The sequence below is a fragment of the Fulmarus glacialis genome, unplaced genomic scaffold (assembly GCF_000690835.1).
Source record: "Fulmarus glacialis isolate BGI_N327 unplaced genomic scaffold, ASM69083v1 scaffold3012, whole genome shotgun sequence".
NCBI lineage: Eukaryota > Metazoa > Chordata > Aves > Procellariiformes > Procellariidae > Fulmarus > Fulmarus glacialis.
The window spans coordinates 44,229-63,088 of NW_009199586.1; the positions used below are offsets into that span (position 1 = coordinate 44,229).

General features: G+C 40.8%; 1 protein-coding gene across 1 annotated transcript in view; it reads left to right on the forward strand.

Annotated features, from left to right (window-relative positions):
* APBB1IP (amyloid beta (A4) precursor protein-binding, family B, member 1 interacting protein) overlaps positions 1-18,860 on the forward strand; it is a 52,409-nt gene that overhangs the window by 28,941 nt on the left and 4,608 nt on the right. Inside the window, exons 9-11 of the mRNA XM_009573293.1 lie at positions 2,347-2,457; positions 15,170-15,268; positions 16,241-16,358. Of these exons, the coding sequence (XP_009571588.1) occupies positions 2,347-2,457; positions 15,170-15,268; positions 16,241-16,358 (328 nt within the window). The remainder of the gene's footprint in view (positions 1-2,346; positions 2,458-15,169; positions 15,269-16,240; positions 16,359-18,860) is intronic.

An 18,860-nucleotide genomic window follows, 5' to 3' on the forward strand; every position in this document is an offset into this window, starting at 1 on the left:
TTCCTTGTAGCCTGCCTCCAACGATGGCCAGTAGCACAGTGCCAAAGCAGGGCAAGCATATATTGATAGTTACCCAGCCTTTTTCATCATCCAGTAGCCTTTTTTCATCAGCTGGTGATACCCGTTTCAGTGACTTTCCATCATAGTGCAAATGAGGAAAGTGCTTTCTTTTTTCAGGTGACAGACTGCAAACATAGGCTTAGGATGGAGCCATGCAGTCACCTTGTAACAGCTGTTTTAGTTGAAAACTTTATTTCCTGTAAGTCGTTACAGCCTGTGTACCACCCTGCCTATAACTGAGCCATTTTAAGGAAGTATGTCAGTGCTTCAAACTCACTATATTACCAACTCAGCCACTCACAGGGATCGAGGACCTTGAATCTAGTTCTTTAGGAGATAGTCACAGCTCTTTAAAATCAACTGTTTGCTCCTGCTTCTGTAACAACCTTCAGCAAAGGGATGCATGTGTCCATGCCTCAGCCATTCCTCAAGTCTCTTAGCTCAAACCTGTGTTTAATGGTGGTGTAAGTTAGTTACTGGACTCTGTATTGGAACAGCTGAGGCTCAGGTACACGTCTTTTGTGGAGACAGTAATCTCTGGTAGATGAGCAGGATGCAGTGAGGGTGCTAAACATCTTAAAGCACCGCAGCAGAATTCAGTAGAGCTCTTCAGTCAAAGCCCTTAAGTTATAAGAGTTCATCCCGTGTCAGGGTGGTATGAAAAGTGCACATGTGCCTTGCTGCAGTCATTCAGTTGTGGGTAGAGTGATCTTTCATTGAGGTACAGAAACAAACAGTTGGCGGACAATAATATCTCCAGCTGCTGCAGCTGTTTTGAAAGTCATCATGTAATCATGTTTTCACTTGTTATTAAAAAAGCAAAGAAGTCTGGCATACCTTTGGCACTTCATGTTGGCTGTAAAATACATTGCAAACGTGAAAATATAGGGACGCGTTAAGATAATTTCACACACATGCTTTTGGTGTTTTTTGTTGTTTGGGTTTTTTTGTTGTTAACAAACCAGGCACCAGTCAGCACTGCTGTCTTAAGTTCTTTCTTCAGCATTGCTCTACTTCTGTCCCACTCAAAAAAATGGACAGGGTCACAAAACAACAGAATCAGAATTGCAGATACAGTTTTAAAATTTGTTTCTGTTAATTGTGTGGCTTTGTCATGTTAACATCACAGAAATAATAGCAATAAATGCCTTTGTCCCTTGCATAAAAATTTGTTCCTTATTTAGAAGAAAATAACAACTGCATTCATATTGGTCTTAATTGCCATTACCTGGTTCATAAAGGAAAGGAACAACTCATTGTACTGCATGGATTTGAGCACGTTTAGGGACTCACAGTGTTGGAAAATCCTAGGTCCACACAGTCAATGACAAAATCCCTGACATCAGCTTCAGGGGAGACAGAGGAGAGAGAGAAGCCCTGTCTACATACAGTATGGAGTGTTTCCCCACAAATCTTACCTGCAAACTCAATTTATAAATAAACCCAACTCAAAGGTGTATTGTAATGAAAGTATCAGTAAGAATGAGAACAGCATAGAAGAGCCACCATATGCGGAAATATAACCCCATTCTTAAGGGTAGAGAGGGTTTGTGTTTGTTATTTTCTTTTTCCTTTTTTGTTTTTTTCACAGTTTCCTGATTTTTCAGTTTAGCCAACAGTGACCATGCGACAGGGCCATTTTTGCATTTCCACTCAAAGGATTGCAAAAGTTATGCTCTGTATGCAGAATTCTGCACTGAGAAGCGTGCCAGCAACAGAAACCTTGCTACTTTAGCAACTTATTGTGAACAAGCAAATATTATGATAAACAGAAAAGGAATGATGCCAGGAAATTTGAGAAAATTCAAAGCAAAACAGATGAAATGTGTGCTTATTTCCTGATGAGAGTTTGTTTGTTACATATACCAAAGAGAAACAAGCTCCCAAAGCAATTTAGAACCTTAAACCTTCTTTCTCCACTCACAATTGTAAGGGTGTGGTTGCAAGGCCTGTATCTATTTTACTAAAGTTATTTCTTACTATGGTGTTCTATTTGGTTTTATTAGCCATAAGCCAAGATCTCCACACAAAGCAAAGCACAGCAAAACCAGAACAACAGCAAAATGTTGCACTGTGTTATACATTATTCCTAATATGTACTGACCCTCTTCCAATTGTTAGTTTAAGAATGCACACACTTAAAATTCATCTTTCTTCAGTCAACTTCATGACAGTTAAAAAAATAAAAAGCATTGGCATTCATACACGTGAAAAAAGTCCTATTAATGAGTTTCACATCAAATTTCAATTTGTTCTAACAATGATGTGCTTGGTTTTCATTTGTAGACATCACGGGATCTGGCATGCTTCATTCAGTTTGAGAATATGAACGTTTATTACGGTTCTCAACACAAAGTGAAATATAAGGCACCTACAGATCACTGCTTTGTCTTAAAGGTAATGTACAAGAAAAATAAGTTCTGCAAATGTCATACACAGTTTCTTTTATATGTAAACATGTTTAAGTTTGAAGCTTCAGGGACCCTGACGAGATAGAATACCTCCTCCGAAATCATGTCTATTTTCTTCTTCACTTCATTGTTGATCAGCAACATACCTTTAGAACCTTAATTTTAAGGACTGGTAGTCCTATGATATACGTCTACACTGCATCTATAAAGTTGTCTTCAAAACAAGGCTGAATATGCTTCCAGCAACTGACTGTTCAGGAGACTGGACATATCTGGACAAATGGCACACAAGGCAGATATATGATGAGAAGACTGGCAGTCCCTAATATTGACGTTATGAGCTCTATGGACTATATACTAAAAAGTATGTCTACTTTTTATTTGCAGTGTAGTCATACCTGTTGAGTGGTTTTTGAACTGAGATGCAAAATCTTGCAGAAGTAGACATCTCAGATGGTATATTTTGTTGCACAACTATTTGTGGCAGGAAGGCAAAAGACATTGTTCACCCACTCATGAAAATCAGTGCTTGCTGTTGAAGTAAGTATCTCATTGCTGCCTCTCCAGGTAATAGCACAGCAAATAGGCTGGGAGTTCTGCATTCCTCTCAGGAAAGGAAAAGAAGCCCATGCTTTTCACATAGTTCAGACAGCAGAAATGAAGCTTTGAGGTTGCAGTAATTAGGCCTTGCTTGCTATATGTCATTAATACAGATTTTGGAATACAGTGAGATTACTGTGTACAAGACAGAAGATAATCTTGTTGCTGCTTCTCTAAGGCCTGCAGTGCAAACAAGATATTAGAAAACACAGTATCTTGCCATCTCAGAAAAAAAGTATGGGAAACATTCACATCAGAGGTCACTTATAATACCACATTTCTGGCTGTAGCTGCACACTTACAGCACTTTTTTATTCAGTTTCAAAATGTCTGCTAGCCTAATTTACACATGGTCAAGCAGAAGTGGTTTATAGACCCAGACTTATTTTCTGAAGCAGATGTATCTAATTAACACAGATGAGCAGCTTTAATACTATAGTTCTCCGCAAAATGCTCTGCAAAAAACACTTTATCCTTTTTTGTAAAACAGGATGAGCCTTCTGAAGGTAACAGGTAAGCATTATTTCTGAAAAATACAACTTCTAATGAAAAAAAAAGGAAAAGGGGAGCTCATTTGAAAAGTATGGGGAAATTGATTTTCTAAACACAAGAGTGGTCAAAAAAGTATCTGACTAATTTAATAACAGTTATTCACATTCTGTTCAGATCAAAATAAAAGCATGATTTTTGAAGTGAATGTAGCAATGTGTTTAACTGTTCACAATGATTAGGAAAACTTTCTGGACTTATTGCCATCTTTTGTGAAAAGAGGTATGCTATAAATAAGAACTTGCACAAAAAAAGTCACAACTCAACTAAAATACTTGCTTTATTGGATGTGTGATGTTAGCACTGTACCCTCAATGTGAAATGTGAAGAACAAGATCAAAAGCTCACTAGGGAAAGCTTTATGTGTAATAGGTTTATAAATATATGAAACCTACTTAGCAAAACTGTTTGCTCTGATGCTTCTAAAATGTGTTTGCGGTATAGTTAGAATAAACATCACATTGATAAAATCTTTATAGCCAAGCAACACTACTTAGTGATTAATAGATTATGTTAGAGTGATTGTTCTTCATTTTAATTGCCACAAATCAGCATTTGGTAGATTCCTGACCGGCTCAGTTTCAGACTTGGCTTCTTTTAACAGCTGTCTCTTGGAGTGGCTGGAGTTGGTCAGGAAGTATGGGCAAGTATTGATATCTTCAAATCTTCTGTTGTTTCAAAAGTGGAAGCCTCCCACTTAGGGTGGCTTTCTGAGGGTGATAAAATGGAGAGCTTCATATTTATTATAATTTCTGTACATTAATTTGAATTCTATATATACCTTTTTGAAAGCATGGAGCTGAGATGAGTTCTGTCATGTCCTTCTCTTACCTTTGGAGGTTGGAGCTGAGGATGTAATACATCATGAGATCTGTGGGCTGAGAGAAGGAGAAAATTTAAATGTTGGTCTCTCTGATTGGATGCTTGGTGACACAAAAGTGTGTGGACAGGAACACAAAGCCATTTATTACACTTAGTCACATTTTGTTCCTGTTTGTTTTTATATGGAAGTCTCCCAGAAGAAAATATCTCTCTTGCTGGGAGACACTTGTCCTGAGATGTCAAAGGAAAACAAACCATCATCCTTGAGATATTTCTCATCCTGCCATATTTTGAAATAAAGTCCTCAAGATTAAATGTCAGTACTTTTGCAGACAGGTGCAGTGAGCAAAAGGCAATAGATTTAACAGGTAAACATTTGTCTTTATTATACTGGTAACCTAGTAATTTTGAAGGAATTTGGATGCCCAGCTCAGTCCAAGCCAGATGGAAATTTCTCCACAGCCAAGGCTGCACTGCTGTGTCTTCACTGCTCTTCCATCCCCCTGTGTTTGTCTTGGGACAGTGAGCTCTGCAGAGGTTCTCTTCCAGTTACTTGTTTGTGTTGGCTGCAGAAGATTATCTGTCTTTAAAGCAAATGGGGGAAAGTAATTGGAAGAGTAGCAGCCATAGCCCATGCTAGCTGTTCAGTGAGGATGGCTGTAAATCAAAGGAGATTTTCACATTTTGGAAAATAGGTTAGTCTGCAGCCCTTATTAGCTCCAGCAAACTGTAAAGGCACTTGGGAAGTTTTTGAATAGCAATAGGAACCGCTGTCTCAAAGCAGTCATCAGCCAAGTTACTTGCTCTGCTGTGTTTCAAACTTAACAAAAGAAAGTGCCCAGCTCAGAGGCAAGAGACCAGCTTGTACTTTATAGTGCAGGAGAAATGCAAGGACTTAGCAGCTTCAGCAGTATGTTGCTTCTGTGCTAGGTGGAAAATCCTGCTAGACATAATTTCCCAGCATTGAGCATTGAGTTGAAAAAATACTGTATTTATTTCTGACTGGTTAAGCTAATTGGCATCCTTACTTCAAGAACAGGGGAAATGCTCTTTGTTCATTCAAAGGCAGCAAATGGCCAGTGAGGTGGGCTGATTTGGAGTTGAATATGGCCTCATGCTTGAAGGAAGCATCCCTTCTTTTCCTCCAGTCCCCATTTGAATGATGAACCTTCTAAACAAATAACTAGGCTAAAACCAGTAACATTTGTACCTGCCTGTCTCATATTAGCAGAGAGAAAAGATACAACATTTCTTTTTGCCTCCCCCCAACCTTGGTCATCTTTATGGTGTGTCTTTATGGAGGGAAGAGCCCTCAAGAGATACAGTAAGAAGGAGCAGAGCATCCCTGCCATTTTTGCATCTGTGTGCCAGGCATCACCAAGAACTTACGGGAGAGAGGAACTGTATAACTGATGTTAATCACAACCCTGGTGACTTGCTTTTAGCTAGAACAATCAGATTTCTCAGGTTGTCTGACACTGCCCTGAACTATATGGGCTTTTGCCTCAAAGTCTCCATGACATTTCTTTGAATGTTGCTTCTCTCTAAATGGGATGCGGGCTTTTTCTGCAGTTTCTTCCCTTAGGCTACAGTCAAGTGAGGGGCTTGCAGAGACAGTGAGCTTTTGGTCCTAGTGCCTGTCCTAGCTAACATGCTTCCAGACACTAGGAGCTGGCAGCTCCCTCTGTCCTGTTTCTTTTTTAATCTAGCTATTTGATTTCAACTTTAGTGGTCATACCTGGGTTACTTAGCTGATGCTGGCTTGGGTACTGGTGTTAGTTAGCAACAACAAGATCATGCACATCATGGGCAGGTTGCTTTGATACTTAGCCAGAAGCTGGGGTAGGTTTTGCAGCCTGTGATGTTGGAGCTGCACTTAGACTAGCTATTTTAAACTAGCTCAAATATAAATGTTCTCGGCTGCGGATCCATCCTATAGGATGTTCCTCTTACAGCTGGAGAAGCATGATGTGTTGTGAGTGCTCCTTGCCTGTCATTTCTTCCCATTACATCAGCACCCCATTGTATATACTGTAGCTCAGATCAAAAAAGGGGAGTTTTTTGCTTATTTGTTAACCATCAAGACACTGAGGAGATAACGGGGAAAAGGGTGGTGTGCCAGAAGCAGTTCAAAAGCACATCACAGTGTCTACCAGCAAAAGAGAGAGCACTTCGCTGAGCTTACTCAGGAGTTTTTTTTCAGGATGATTCAGGAGACAACTGCAGTAACTGAACAAAGCAGCTGCTTCCTCATATCAGCTCCTTTCAGGCAGCAGAAAACCCAGCTGGGACAAACTGAAAAGAGCATAGCTGGCTGGTTGGTGTCGGGCAGCAGGGTCACCTTTAGCTGTCCCTGTGCAGCAAACCAGAAATGGGTCCTGAGGATGAGAATGCAGCCTGGCACAGAGGCTCCGATGCAATTGGCTTTCAGGAATCCTTAGGAGCAACTATAAAGCTGGAAGAACTGTTTTATTCCCAGTAGCTGCTTGGTCTGTGCGCAGCTGTAGCCTTCTTAAATTGAATTGTTCTATACCAGTGCTAAACAAGCCTTCCTCCCTCAAAGGAAGTCCAACATTTAAAAAACAAAAAACAACACAAAGAACCCTGAACATATTACAAATAGAGCCTCTGAATAAAATAAATACCTTTCGAGCATCTGCTCTTGTAAACATGCAGATTCTTCCTATTTTCTACTCAGCCTAAATGTAATTCTTAGAAAAATTTAAAGATCCCACCCTTCACGTTGACATCAGATAGAGTGAGTCTTTTCTTAATAGAAACCTCCATATGCAGAAAAGAGGAAAGGAAAGGGCAGCCAAGTGTGAAAGAAGACCCTCACTCAAACCTGCATCTGTCAAGGTCAGATCTGTCCCTCTGTTCCAGGCAGAGGAGGCAGGACAGGGTAGCAGCATGGCTCTCCCTGCCACCCTGCGGAGAGTGCTGGCCACTCCTGGCAGAGGAACGGCAAGGGAACAACAATCTCTCTCCTTCACAGAAAAAGTAGTTTCACACACCGCACACAGCAAGTGCTCAAGTTGGAGTGGTTTGGTTCCTCACAGTCGCCTTTGCCTTTACAAATGCAAATTTTTATGCATAGATTCCCTATAGATCTTCTCTTTCACCATCTACTATATTACGTGGGGAATGCTGTGGGAATGGATGAAATCTTTTGTCATTTATTTCATATTCTGAAGCTGAAAGCCCTCAAAACCAAGCGATTCCACCATGGAGGAAGGGGTCTGTTCATCATGCTAGCGACAGCATCCATTGCACTGAGCAGAAATTGTGAACGTAATGGGGTTTTTTTGTGGATTAAGAGTGTGTGTGTGTGCGCACGCGTGCTAGTCCAGGAGCTGGTTTTGTCACACCATGTTGAAAAATCTTTTAAAGCAGACAAATAGCAAGGTAATCTATATGCAAATTTGCTGGTTTAGTCAGTCTGATGTGCCTGTGACAAAGAGTGGATTTAATTATAGTTTATTGGTGCTGGTTGTGCTTGAGTAATCTGGAGGTAATGGTGCATAATGCTGAATTAATCTAGGATGAAAAAAAATGGTTTCCTGGGGATAAACTGAGACAAAGGCAAATCATCCTCTATTTCCACAGCTGGGTACATTTTCCTGTGCAGTCTAAAGCTAAGTTTTCCTGGTGTCATTTGGAAACTACGATTTTTAAAAAAAACTTCTAATGACCCAAAGAATTTTGGAAGTAAATTTTCAAGAAGAATAGCTTCTGTTTGCAACAGTGGCGTCATTCTAGCAGGTAATTTGGTATTTAGTCGCTCTGCTCCTGATTCCCTCCTCCCTCACACCCAGTATGCTCCGTCGCAGACTGAGTCATATACATAATGCGTTCAACACAATGACAGTTAAGAAGGTAGAAGGTGAGAATTAGCAGTGTTTGAGATAGAAAATGTAGGAAGAAGATATAGAACAAATGGCTAGTGCAAGAAACGAGGATAGAAAACCGGAGATTTTCTATTTCTGTATGTGAAAGATTTGAAAACTGTTTTGTAAGCATGAATGTTTCAGATAAATATTTCAGAGTAAAATTCATTGCTGAAAAAGCAAAAGCAGAAATACTCTTTATTACAGAACACTTCCAGATATGTGGGATTACAGTCATAGTTCATGCACACAGTTGTGCAAGATTAATGCATAAGCAATGGGGAGAATAAGGACAGAGAATGGACAGTGAGAAATGCAATAAAATAGCTTTGGAAAATATTATTTGCTGCGTAAAGCAGTCTTTGGTTACAATGGCTATTACACATATGTTTAATGACTTAAAAATTTTGCCTCAGTGATTAGAGAAATGTAGGTCAAAAGAATAATTTCCTTATAATAAGACAATTACTGTTTTATCTGTATAGTTCACACATGTCTTCAAAAGATCAGTTAAGCCTGGTCATCTTTATGCAAGGAGTGCATAGCATCAGAATTTCACTACATTTAATAGTAGATGGCAAATCACTTCAGTGTGATTTTTGAGACGTGCTGAGTATTAATTCTACTTGCAGTCATGGGAGCCAGAAGAGTCTCAGCTTTTCTGAGGAGGTAGCTCAACATAGCACAAGTTCATCAGTAGAAGATAAGGTATCCAAAAACATTGACCATTTTGTGAAAATTTGGCCTAAAGCCAAAGCTTTTGATTAGTTAGTCACTGCTTTTATGCTTCTGGCTATTGTTTCTGCCTCAGAGACTGAGCAATGATCCATATATTTTGGGGCAAGGAATCCAATGAGATGCCTGAATAACTTCAGTTTACTTTTCATCTTCAGTGTTGGAAGAAGGCAAAGCAGAAGAACATTTTATTGGGATAATCTCTAATTTCATGCACACATGGCCTTTAGTCATTTGTTTTGGCACAAACCATAGAAACCACATCGTTCAGTTCCCATTTCTTCAGGTTTTCAATGTGTTCTCTCTTTTTTTTCCTTAGGAGAAAGAGTTTATATCTAAAAATCTAATCTGTGCACAAATATTTTTTTAAACCTCTACAGAAAATAAGCTCTTTATATTCAAGTGCTTCTGCGTTCTTTATCTCTAGACAGTTGATACTTGCAGAGGAGACAGTGGGTCAGAGGAGAACACTAGATTCTGTTCCAAACCTTTTCAGTGCTTTTCCGGGTGGAACACGGCACATCCTTTTGCAGCCCTGACGTTTGAGGTGCTCAGGCCCTAATAAGTAACTGGACAGGTGTCCAACACTTCCAAAAATCAGGCCCAATGATGCTACTGATTCATCATTATTAGGAGTTTTGTCACTGACAGAGAAAAAAGTTCACGGTAATCAACTTATGTTGCATTTTAATACACCGTATTATTTTCGAAGCACTATTCAATGGGAAATGTTTTTCTCTGAGAAAAATTCTGGAGTCCCTGTCAGCTTGCATATTACCACTTTTCATTCAAACTATGAATTCTGGGGTGGTTGCTTTTTAAACAGTTGTCTTTCATAACTCATTTTGGTGCTTCATGTTTCAGAGGCAAAGGTGATAAACCTTTCCAGAGGAGATGTTTTCACTTTGCTGTCAGACGATTTTAATGACCTTTTCAGGACATGGTATGCACCATGTAACAAAATAATTTATCTGTCTCTTTGTGTGAGACATGTAAGCTGTGGCATACTGAGGTTAGTGTTACTTTGCCTAAAAATACAGTATTTCTCACATGACTGTCATGATTGATATTGTTATGACCTCTGTTAGTCTTACAGAGAGGTTATTACAGGGACTGTGAATCTAGCTTAGCAAAAACAGACTTGTGTAGTGACTACTGCTCCTTACATCTGTGTGCTGTACTAAACAACTATCCTGAGAAGCAGGAGCTGTGAAAGGAGGAAACTGATTCACATGGGTCTTCACACCAAGTCCTCGTTTCCAGGGACTTTCAGCTGTCCAGATTCTTCTCTGAATTGATTATCATGAGTCAGCATTTTTATGTACTATCGAATAGATTTTGCATGCGACCTGAAGCTTTTAGTGGAGAGTCAAGCTTGTAAAGGTCACCGTCGACAGCAGAGACTTCTGCCATTTGTACTGCCAAAGTGATTTCACTATGGTACAGTTCTTCCCATGTGAGCAAGCTTCTGGGGTGGGGTGTGACAGTTCTTGGTTGAAACATTATACCTTCCTATCAAAAGTAGCATGCTTCATGCATCTGAAAACCACAGGAAGCCTCCATCTGAGCTACTTTCTAATAATCTTTTACAGGTATAAACATTCAGTATTAAGCTTGATGCTGCTGATGTTTGGTCCTGTGGTCTGGCCTTGCACACAGCTGCAGTAGCTAGCCTCTGCACTGGCAGCATGCAGCAGTCCTCCTTAGACCTGATCCAAACCCCAGGAAAGGTAATGGGGATATTTCCAGTCAACCTCAGTGGGCTATAGGTCCAGTACAAAGTTATGTTTTATGTGTCATTGGTAAAGCCACACATAAAAAGAGAGCCAGTGCTGCTTCTGCTTCTCAGAAAGCAAGAGACAGTACAGTTCTTAGCTGTTACGAAGCGAAGATACAGACTGCCTGCATGGCTTTGAGGTGTTTAACCTTCCTTATGAGAGCTGGGTGTTCAGCAGCTTGCTAGTTTGGACCCTAATTGACAGAATATTCTTGTGACTCTGCATTTAATCATGGTTGCTGATTGGAGTAATTTAATCAAGGAACTGATTGGGGTAATTTGGAATAGGCCCCACTGGTGAATGTCAGTAGTTAAGATGGATTGCCCAGTGGAGACAATAGCTAGTAAAAGATAGGGTAGAGGGTAGGCAGTAAATAACTCCCATGTTGTCTGGCATGGGATACTCTAGCCTTGTTCACTGACAGTTCCCTCTCAACTTCTCAGGACGGTGAGAACGCCACAGTCTCAAAATATTCATAGACAGGGTAAGCAGTGAGGTGAGGAAGCTTGCTGACGATGCTACATTATTCAGATCATTGAGGAAAGGGCAGACTGAAGAATTCTGGAAAGACTTTGTGAGGCTGAGATCCTCGACAAAATTGTAGATAACATGCAGTCTAGGTATACACACAGTAATGTGCATAGGGACAAAAGTGATCAGAACTTCACCTGTGGAATTACTAACTTTGAGCTGACCTGTACCATTCAAGAACAGGATGCTGATACAGTATTTAACTTGATGAAAGCTTCGTTTCAGTGCTCAGTAGCGGTCAGATATGTATATCAAGCAATGATTAGGAAAGGCATAGATGATAAAACAGTGAACATTGCCATACCGTGGCACAAGTCCATGGTTTCCCCTCACCTGTGCAGTTCTGGTCCTCTCATCTCAAAGGAGATATAATAAACATAGAAAAGGATCAGGGAGGAGCAACAAGGATAAGCAAAGGTAAGGAATAACTTTGACTTGAAGAATGACTGCAGAGACTAGAAGCCTGTAGGCAGGGACCAGGAATATGATGTGGGTCTCTAGGCTCAGGAGTGGCATGGAGAGGTGTGGATAGGAGTCAGCCATTCAGTGTGTTTTCCAAAACAACAACATTAAACAAAGCTAGTAGCAGTCAGGTTCAGAGCAAAAGGAGGTGGTTCTTCATAGAGTGTGTAGCAGACCTGGGAAAATTGTTGCTAAAAGACGTTGTGGATGCCAGAACTCTCTCTGGGCTCAAGAAAAAACTGAAGAATTAGCTGGCGGAAAAGTCCATTGAAGAACCTAAATATGGAGAAACCCCATCTGGCTCAGAAAATCCCCTGACCTGAAAACAGTTGCAGACAGGGAGAGTACAAAGAAGGAAGTATCATATATGCTTGTCTTGTTCTTTCTCTTCCCTCAGTATCCATTTGTGGCCACAGTCAAAGTCCAGATACTGGGCTCAGGGACCTTTGATCTGACACAATACGAGTGTTCTTGTGAAACTGGTATTTCTGTAGGGTGCCCCAGAGGAGAGATCTGCAGCAGCCCCTCTGAGCTCCCCAGCAGTAGATCCCAGTGGCAGGGCTGTGTCTAAGTGCAGCACCATTATCTAACTTGCTCTATGCCATGTCCTCCTCTGCCTTGTTTATGCAGTATGCACTTTCTTCCAAATGTTTGCATGAATTATCTGTTAAATTACAGAAGTCTTTTTTTTTTTTTTTGGAATAAAAAACTGGTGGTAGGTGTGGTATTTGAAAATGAGGGGAGATACGTAGACCCATTGGACTTATTTGTCATGAAAAAGGAGAAAAAAAATTCTTTTTTTTTTTTTTTTTTTCCATTTTTGAAAGCTTTGGGTGCCATCTGCTGGGTTTAGTGGGACCTTACACATGGGAGCAAAATCGCTAGTTGCTGGTTGAAAAGTGCGTGAAGTATTTAATTTACCCAGGGTTGCAGTGTCTTTGTTTGCACCTCCTGGTTCTCTTGGCTCTGTTGGTGATAACGTAACCCAAGTCCATGGGCTGTACTGTGCTGCACAGAAAAGTGCCTGCTTATGGTTTCCTTTTAATGATACCATTCAGACTGAATTCTCTAATGGTTTTCACTGTGTTTTGTCACATAATGGAGAAAGGGTGGAAGGAACGGAGTGTCTGGCATTGTGACCTGGCCACGTATTGCAGTAGTGGAGCCCGCTCTGAGCAGCATTCAGGCTGTCCAAGGCTGCCGGAGGCAGGGACAAGCAGATGCTGGGGAGCTGGAGAAGGCTTTTTGTCCAGGGGCCCTTGTTACTACCTCTGTTTGATACGTGGCACAGGAGTATAGCAGCAAGGTATGGCTCTGTATGTTGAACTGTGTAAAGGAGTGGTATGTGAGTGTACCCAGGTGGGTGAGGCACAGGTCCATGGGACGGGCATGGTGCCTGCTCTGCAGTTAAGGCACCTGGTAACAGTGAGCTGGCATCTCTGGGCTTGCAACGTGAGATGTCCCTAGCTCTCACCTTGGGAGTGCCCAAGAGCAAGGTAATAGAGTAAGGTAGCCATGGACCCTTCCCAAGGGCTTGAAGCAGACTTTGCATATTCGTAGTCCAGGGGAAATGGCCAGCTCTGTGTTTGCAGAAAAATGGCCTGTGTGAGCAGCTGAGTTCAAACACACAGGGAGGTGTAATGCAGTTACCCATAGCACTGCCTTGGGACACATCTGTCACTGTGAGACCCCTTGAGAGTAATATCCCTTTGTTTTTTTCTTCCTCACAGTTATGTCCCTGGTGTTTTCACTCTTGCTCTGTAATTTGATGATACGGGACTTTGGCAGCAATACTGGCTTGCATGGTCCCATCCGCTCATCCATCCCTTGCTACTTGTTCTTTCCCCAAGCCACCGTGCCCCTTATCCCCACGCTGTATGTGAGGCCATGCTGTGTACTGCTGGGTTTAAAAAAAAAAAAAACAAAACTACAGCATGATGAAATGGGCTATATTTAACCCAGACCAGTTCCTTTTTTTGAATCACAATGTGGCCTCATAAACAGTTGGGTCAGTACAAGCAAGGGAAGCCTGGTGTCTGCAATGCTGAGGGGGGAGCAGGGACACGTGGTTGAGGAACAAGACTTCTGTATTCAGCTCTGCTTCTGAACCCCCGAATCACCCAGCTGTGGCCAGGGTTTGGCCTCCACGCCGGGGACGTCCCAGCCACCAGCAGGCGTCTGCGAGGAGACATCTGGCGCCTACATCAGCCCCGGGCTGGCGGGCTGCTCACAGCGCTCTGCGCTGCGAGGGATCCTGCTGAGTTCCCCACGTCCAGCACTGCTCTGCTTTGGGGGCTTAACGATGTGTATAAACCCAGCTAGGTGGAGGTATGCTGTGCACCTATGATTTATAAGAATATAAATAGAACACATAAATGAGGGATAATGAAGCCTTTTCCTTTGGTTTCATTCTTTTCCTTGTGTATCAAGAGGTGGCAGTATATTATTCCATCCAAGCTACTAAAGACTTACAGCCTTCTCTGCTGTAGCAGGGGAACTAAATTCCTTCAGAGTCTTTAGAGAGGATGTTCAGTCTCAGGCAAGTAGGCAGCCTGGCATTTTGATGATCTTTGAGTTGCAATGGTACGTCACCACATACCAGTACTACATTGATCGGTAAGGGGAAGAGATCCTAAATTTTGTCCAAAAGAGTAAAAAAGGTTTAAAAATTGTAAAAGTTTCTGGTAGAAACAAATGAAAAAGATGACTTCTCATGGTGTTGCATTTTGAATGATCCTCTATCTAGAACATATGGCAGTTTTATGTAACTGTTAGCAAATAACAGCAAGAGTAAAGCAGAAGAAAAATGAAGAAAAGCTAGAAGGAAAGAAGGCAGAAATCTAGAACTCAGCCCAAAGAAAGGCAGTCAGAAGGAAAAATCTGTTTCAGCTCAGAGTTTATACTTAAACAAATTTAACATACTCTTTGAAAACTAGTTATGTTCAGCGTTCAGTCTGGATGCCTTACATATGACAAACCACAATGAGAAACAGACTTCCTTCCAGTGTTTATACATTGAGTGTTAGCCCTTGAACCATAGCATTTGTAGACTTCATTGAACTGTAGATCACTATTAGATTTCTGTAGCTCTCGAATTCATATTACAGTGCATTAAAATTATTTCAAGCAAATGCTGCCAGTGGCAACTCATAATCACCATCCTTTTTGTATTTTCTTATACGTTGTTTTTGCTGCTGCTTTTTTTTTTTCCAAATCATCTTCATGTTAACACTTAGGCAGTGTTCTCACCGAGGTCACTGTGCAGTGCCTTCATACTTTTCTATAGTGATTTGATTTCTGTGTTTGTCTTATTTTATGAATTAATGTCTTTCAGCACCCCCAGATTCAAAAGGAGTCACAATATATCAAGTACTTATGCTGCGATGATCAAGCAACCCTGCATCAGTGGGTAACAGGAATAAGAATTGCCAAGGTGAGATTAAAAGTAAATTTAGTTAAATATGTTTTCTGTAAAATCCTGTTTTCCTCATGTTACTGACTGTCATCACATCAACTGGAAATATTGTGGCAAGAATGGACATTCATGCTAATTTTAGAAAGAAAGAAGAGAAGTCCATGACAGGATGGATTTGCTGAATGTTCCTGTACTCTAGTTATCAGTGTATTTTTCTCATTAACACGGGGGTGAATTCTGTAGCTATAAAACTCATGTACTCATAAAACTTACTCCACAGTTATCTGGCATGATAATAATCCACTGTGACTAAAGATGTGCAAGCTCTGGTCAGTACAGCTGTGACATTTTTCAGACAGTTCTGCCCAAATTGCCCGCTTCACCCACTTCAAAAAGATGCTAATTTACAGACCATTTTGTTTTGCACAAAACATTAAGGGAGGTGGATTTATACATAGCCCAGTATACTGGCTGTACCTGGCTATACAGACCTGCTCCTGTTCAGTATATTTTCTTTTCTGCCAGTTCTGCTGCAGGGTGACATCCAACAAAGGTCTGAGGTGAACATCAAATTATTTTGTGTCTTACACTGACAGAGCTGTTTGCTCTGGAGTCCAGGATTCAATGTCCCAAGTCTCCAGTCTGAAAATGTAATACTTGGAAAGCATTGGAAAAATATATTTATTGAGAACATTTGGTTTTAAAGCCAAGTTTCAAGATGTTTACAGATACTGAAACGAACATAAAACGTGAGAATGATATCAGTAGAACTATGTTTGGTCATGGGGATTCATGTTTTATTGTGCTATTACGGAGATGCTTTCCACCTGGCCCTATACAGAAATAGGCACACTACTTGTAGAAAGCTACTTTTTAACAAAACTGGGTAGGAAGGAAGGGGGTCAGAAAAGTTGTCCAAGACCAAAATGAATGCTTGGCCTATGTCAAGCTTTACACCATGCTTTTTGTATTGTTTTGATTGTTTTGCAGTATGGCAAGATGCTCTATGATAATTACAAATGTGCAGTGAAGAAAGCTGGCTTGTCCTCTCGGTGGGCAAATCAAGGAACAGTGGAACCAGCTGCCCCTGCAGGATCCTTACCAGCAGGTACTGATGCTGTCACAGCAGTTGAAATCACATTCATTGCCCTCTTCTGTCATCATCATGTTGCACATAGTCTTTGTTCAGAAAACTATCCCATTGATTCAGCAAGATAGTATCTTGTTTTAGACAGCCCAGTGTAGCTCTGATCTATGACTAAGGTAGCAGCAGAGCTCTCACTTTAAAGTTAGAACTTGAAGAATACAAAGACAGCCCACCAAAGGTCAGTTTAAATCTGCATAATTTAATAAGGTATTTTTCTGTTGGCATCTGAATACAAATCCTTTTTCCTCCCTCTACATTTTATGGACTGATGGTTCATGTCTTGAAGTTTTCTGTTTGCCCATCTCTACGCTGGCTGTATCAGAGATTTTCTTCCAATAGGTAAAAGGGATGAGTGGGATATTCTGAGAATGATCATTTCAGAAAGAGATTACAGGGTGAGCCACTCTCTTTCCCAGCCTTTCACTCATTTGCATGATAAGAATGTGGGTGTTAGGAGAAGGATGCAAAGGAAGAAAGGATTTGGTTATTTTCTAACTTTACTTTTCCAGTAGCTTCATCATACTGCTGTTACCTATTTTATCATTATACAGATATACAACAGTGCATGATACTAGCTGTAACTTGCATGAATGTTTTTAGTTTACGTGCTTATGATATGCTTTATTTATTAGGAAGGTCATGCTGGCCAAGTACTTGCTGTCATAAAACAGGCAAAGTCAAAATCAGTGTTGGCAGTTAATATTCTGACTTCTCATGTAGACAGCTCAAAATCCTCCAAACACCTTTCCAAGGCTTCAGTTTGCCTTTTCTCAGTACCTGTGAGAAGAGGGTGGTCTTTCTACTTTTCCTTGGAGTCAAATCATGGTAATAAATGCACATTTGGGGTGGGGAGACCCAGTAACAGACTGTTTCGAGATCAGGGGGTTTTCTGATGGTTGTGTACTTTAGCGATGGTGGATGGGACAGTCGTGGAGCATTTTGTGTTCTGGTGTTGATGGCAGTAGAGAGGTGGCTGGCCAGTGGGGTTCCATGCTGGTGCTGCAGTCTGTACTGGATATGGGCAGGATCAAGGCCTTATAAAGTATGTATACATCTGTATAACTTCAGCTCCTGATTAGCATCTGGGAACACTGCATGTGATCATAAATATACTGTTATTCTTAACTAATGGATCCTATTAAATGGTTAAGTAGCCTGGAAAGATTTTAGTCATGTATATTGTCTCTATGGAAATATCTCTGAAGGATCATTAGTGTTCTAACTGGGGCAAGTCACTGTGATTCTTGCTTTCGTACAGTTATCATTTCTGCCCTATATAAAACCTGGGGCCCAACTATAATACTATAACCTGAACTGCCTGCCTGTGAGCAGTTGTTGGCTTATGTTTTGGAAATGGAACAAAGCATGTTTTCTTCTGTTCTGTTTTCAAATGGCTGTATAGCCATGTGTATGGGCTGATTTCAGTATAGGCTAAAATCTGCTATAGAAAACTACAGTCCTATGTGAGCTTAGCAGGGGGCTGTACTCTATTAACTTCAGTGGCAGCTAAAAGCAATGCTCAAGAAGGTAGGTGGAACTTCTGTTCTCCATCTCATGTAGCCTGTATTCCCTGGTCACACGGCTGTAGCCTGCATTTGTGTGTTCACGTATACCCCAAACTGTAGAGTCCATGGTTCTGAAGTGTCCCAAGTGGACTTGATGATCTTAGAGGTCTTTTCCAACCTTAATGATTCTATGATTCTATGATTCTAAGTGCCAGGTGCATCTCACGCAAAATACGTCGTTTGCCTCTCTGCCTCACTATGTGTCTTTAGACACTAAAAAAACAGTGTATGTTGTGTGCCAGCACAATATCATGATGTTTGAAAGATGAAGGATGTTGCTTTATTCAGATGTTCTGTATCACTACAAGGTTCAATATTTTGCATTACATATTTTTGGTATCTATATTTTGCATTATACTTGGATTACTCTTTTTTTTTGCTTAAAACAAATATTAATTCAACATAAAATTTTGGAGAAATTGACTTGCAAAGAATACTATAACATTTAAATTAAAAATAGATCTTGAGAATAGAATGCATGAACTCACATATTGGATTGACTTGGGGGTCCTTTAGCTGGCTAACTTTGTGTATAGCATATGTGCAGGTATGTGCCAGGAGTTGATATATCAAATGTTGCTTTCAAGTCTTGCATAGTTTATGAAATCCATTAACAGAAGAAGAAACAGATTACCATTTAGCCCCAACTTTCTGGTATATCATATTTGCCAAGTAGGCCACTATACCTTGCACTATATAGAGTAGATCTCTCTCTGCTCTCTTTCATTTACTTAAATCTCAGCATGACTGAGGGCAGCAATGTCTTTGAGCAGCGTGAAGCCGAAACTCCTGCTCTGCTATGGACAGCAGACTAAGTGAGGAGAGACAGTAACTTGCTCCACTTGAGGGCATGGCCAGAGAACCCAGGGATTTACGTCTCTCTCCGCTGAGCACTTAC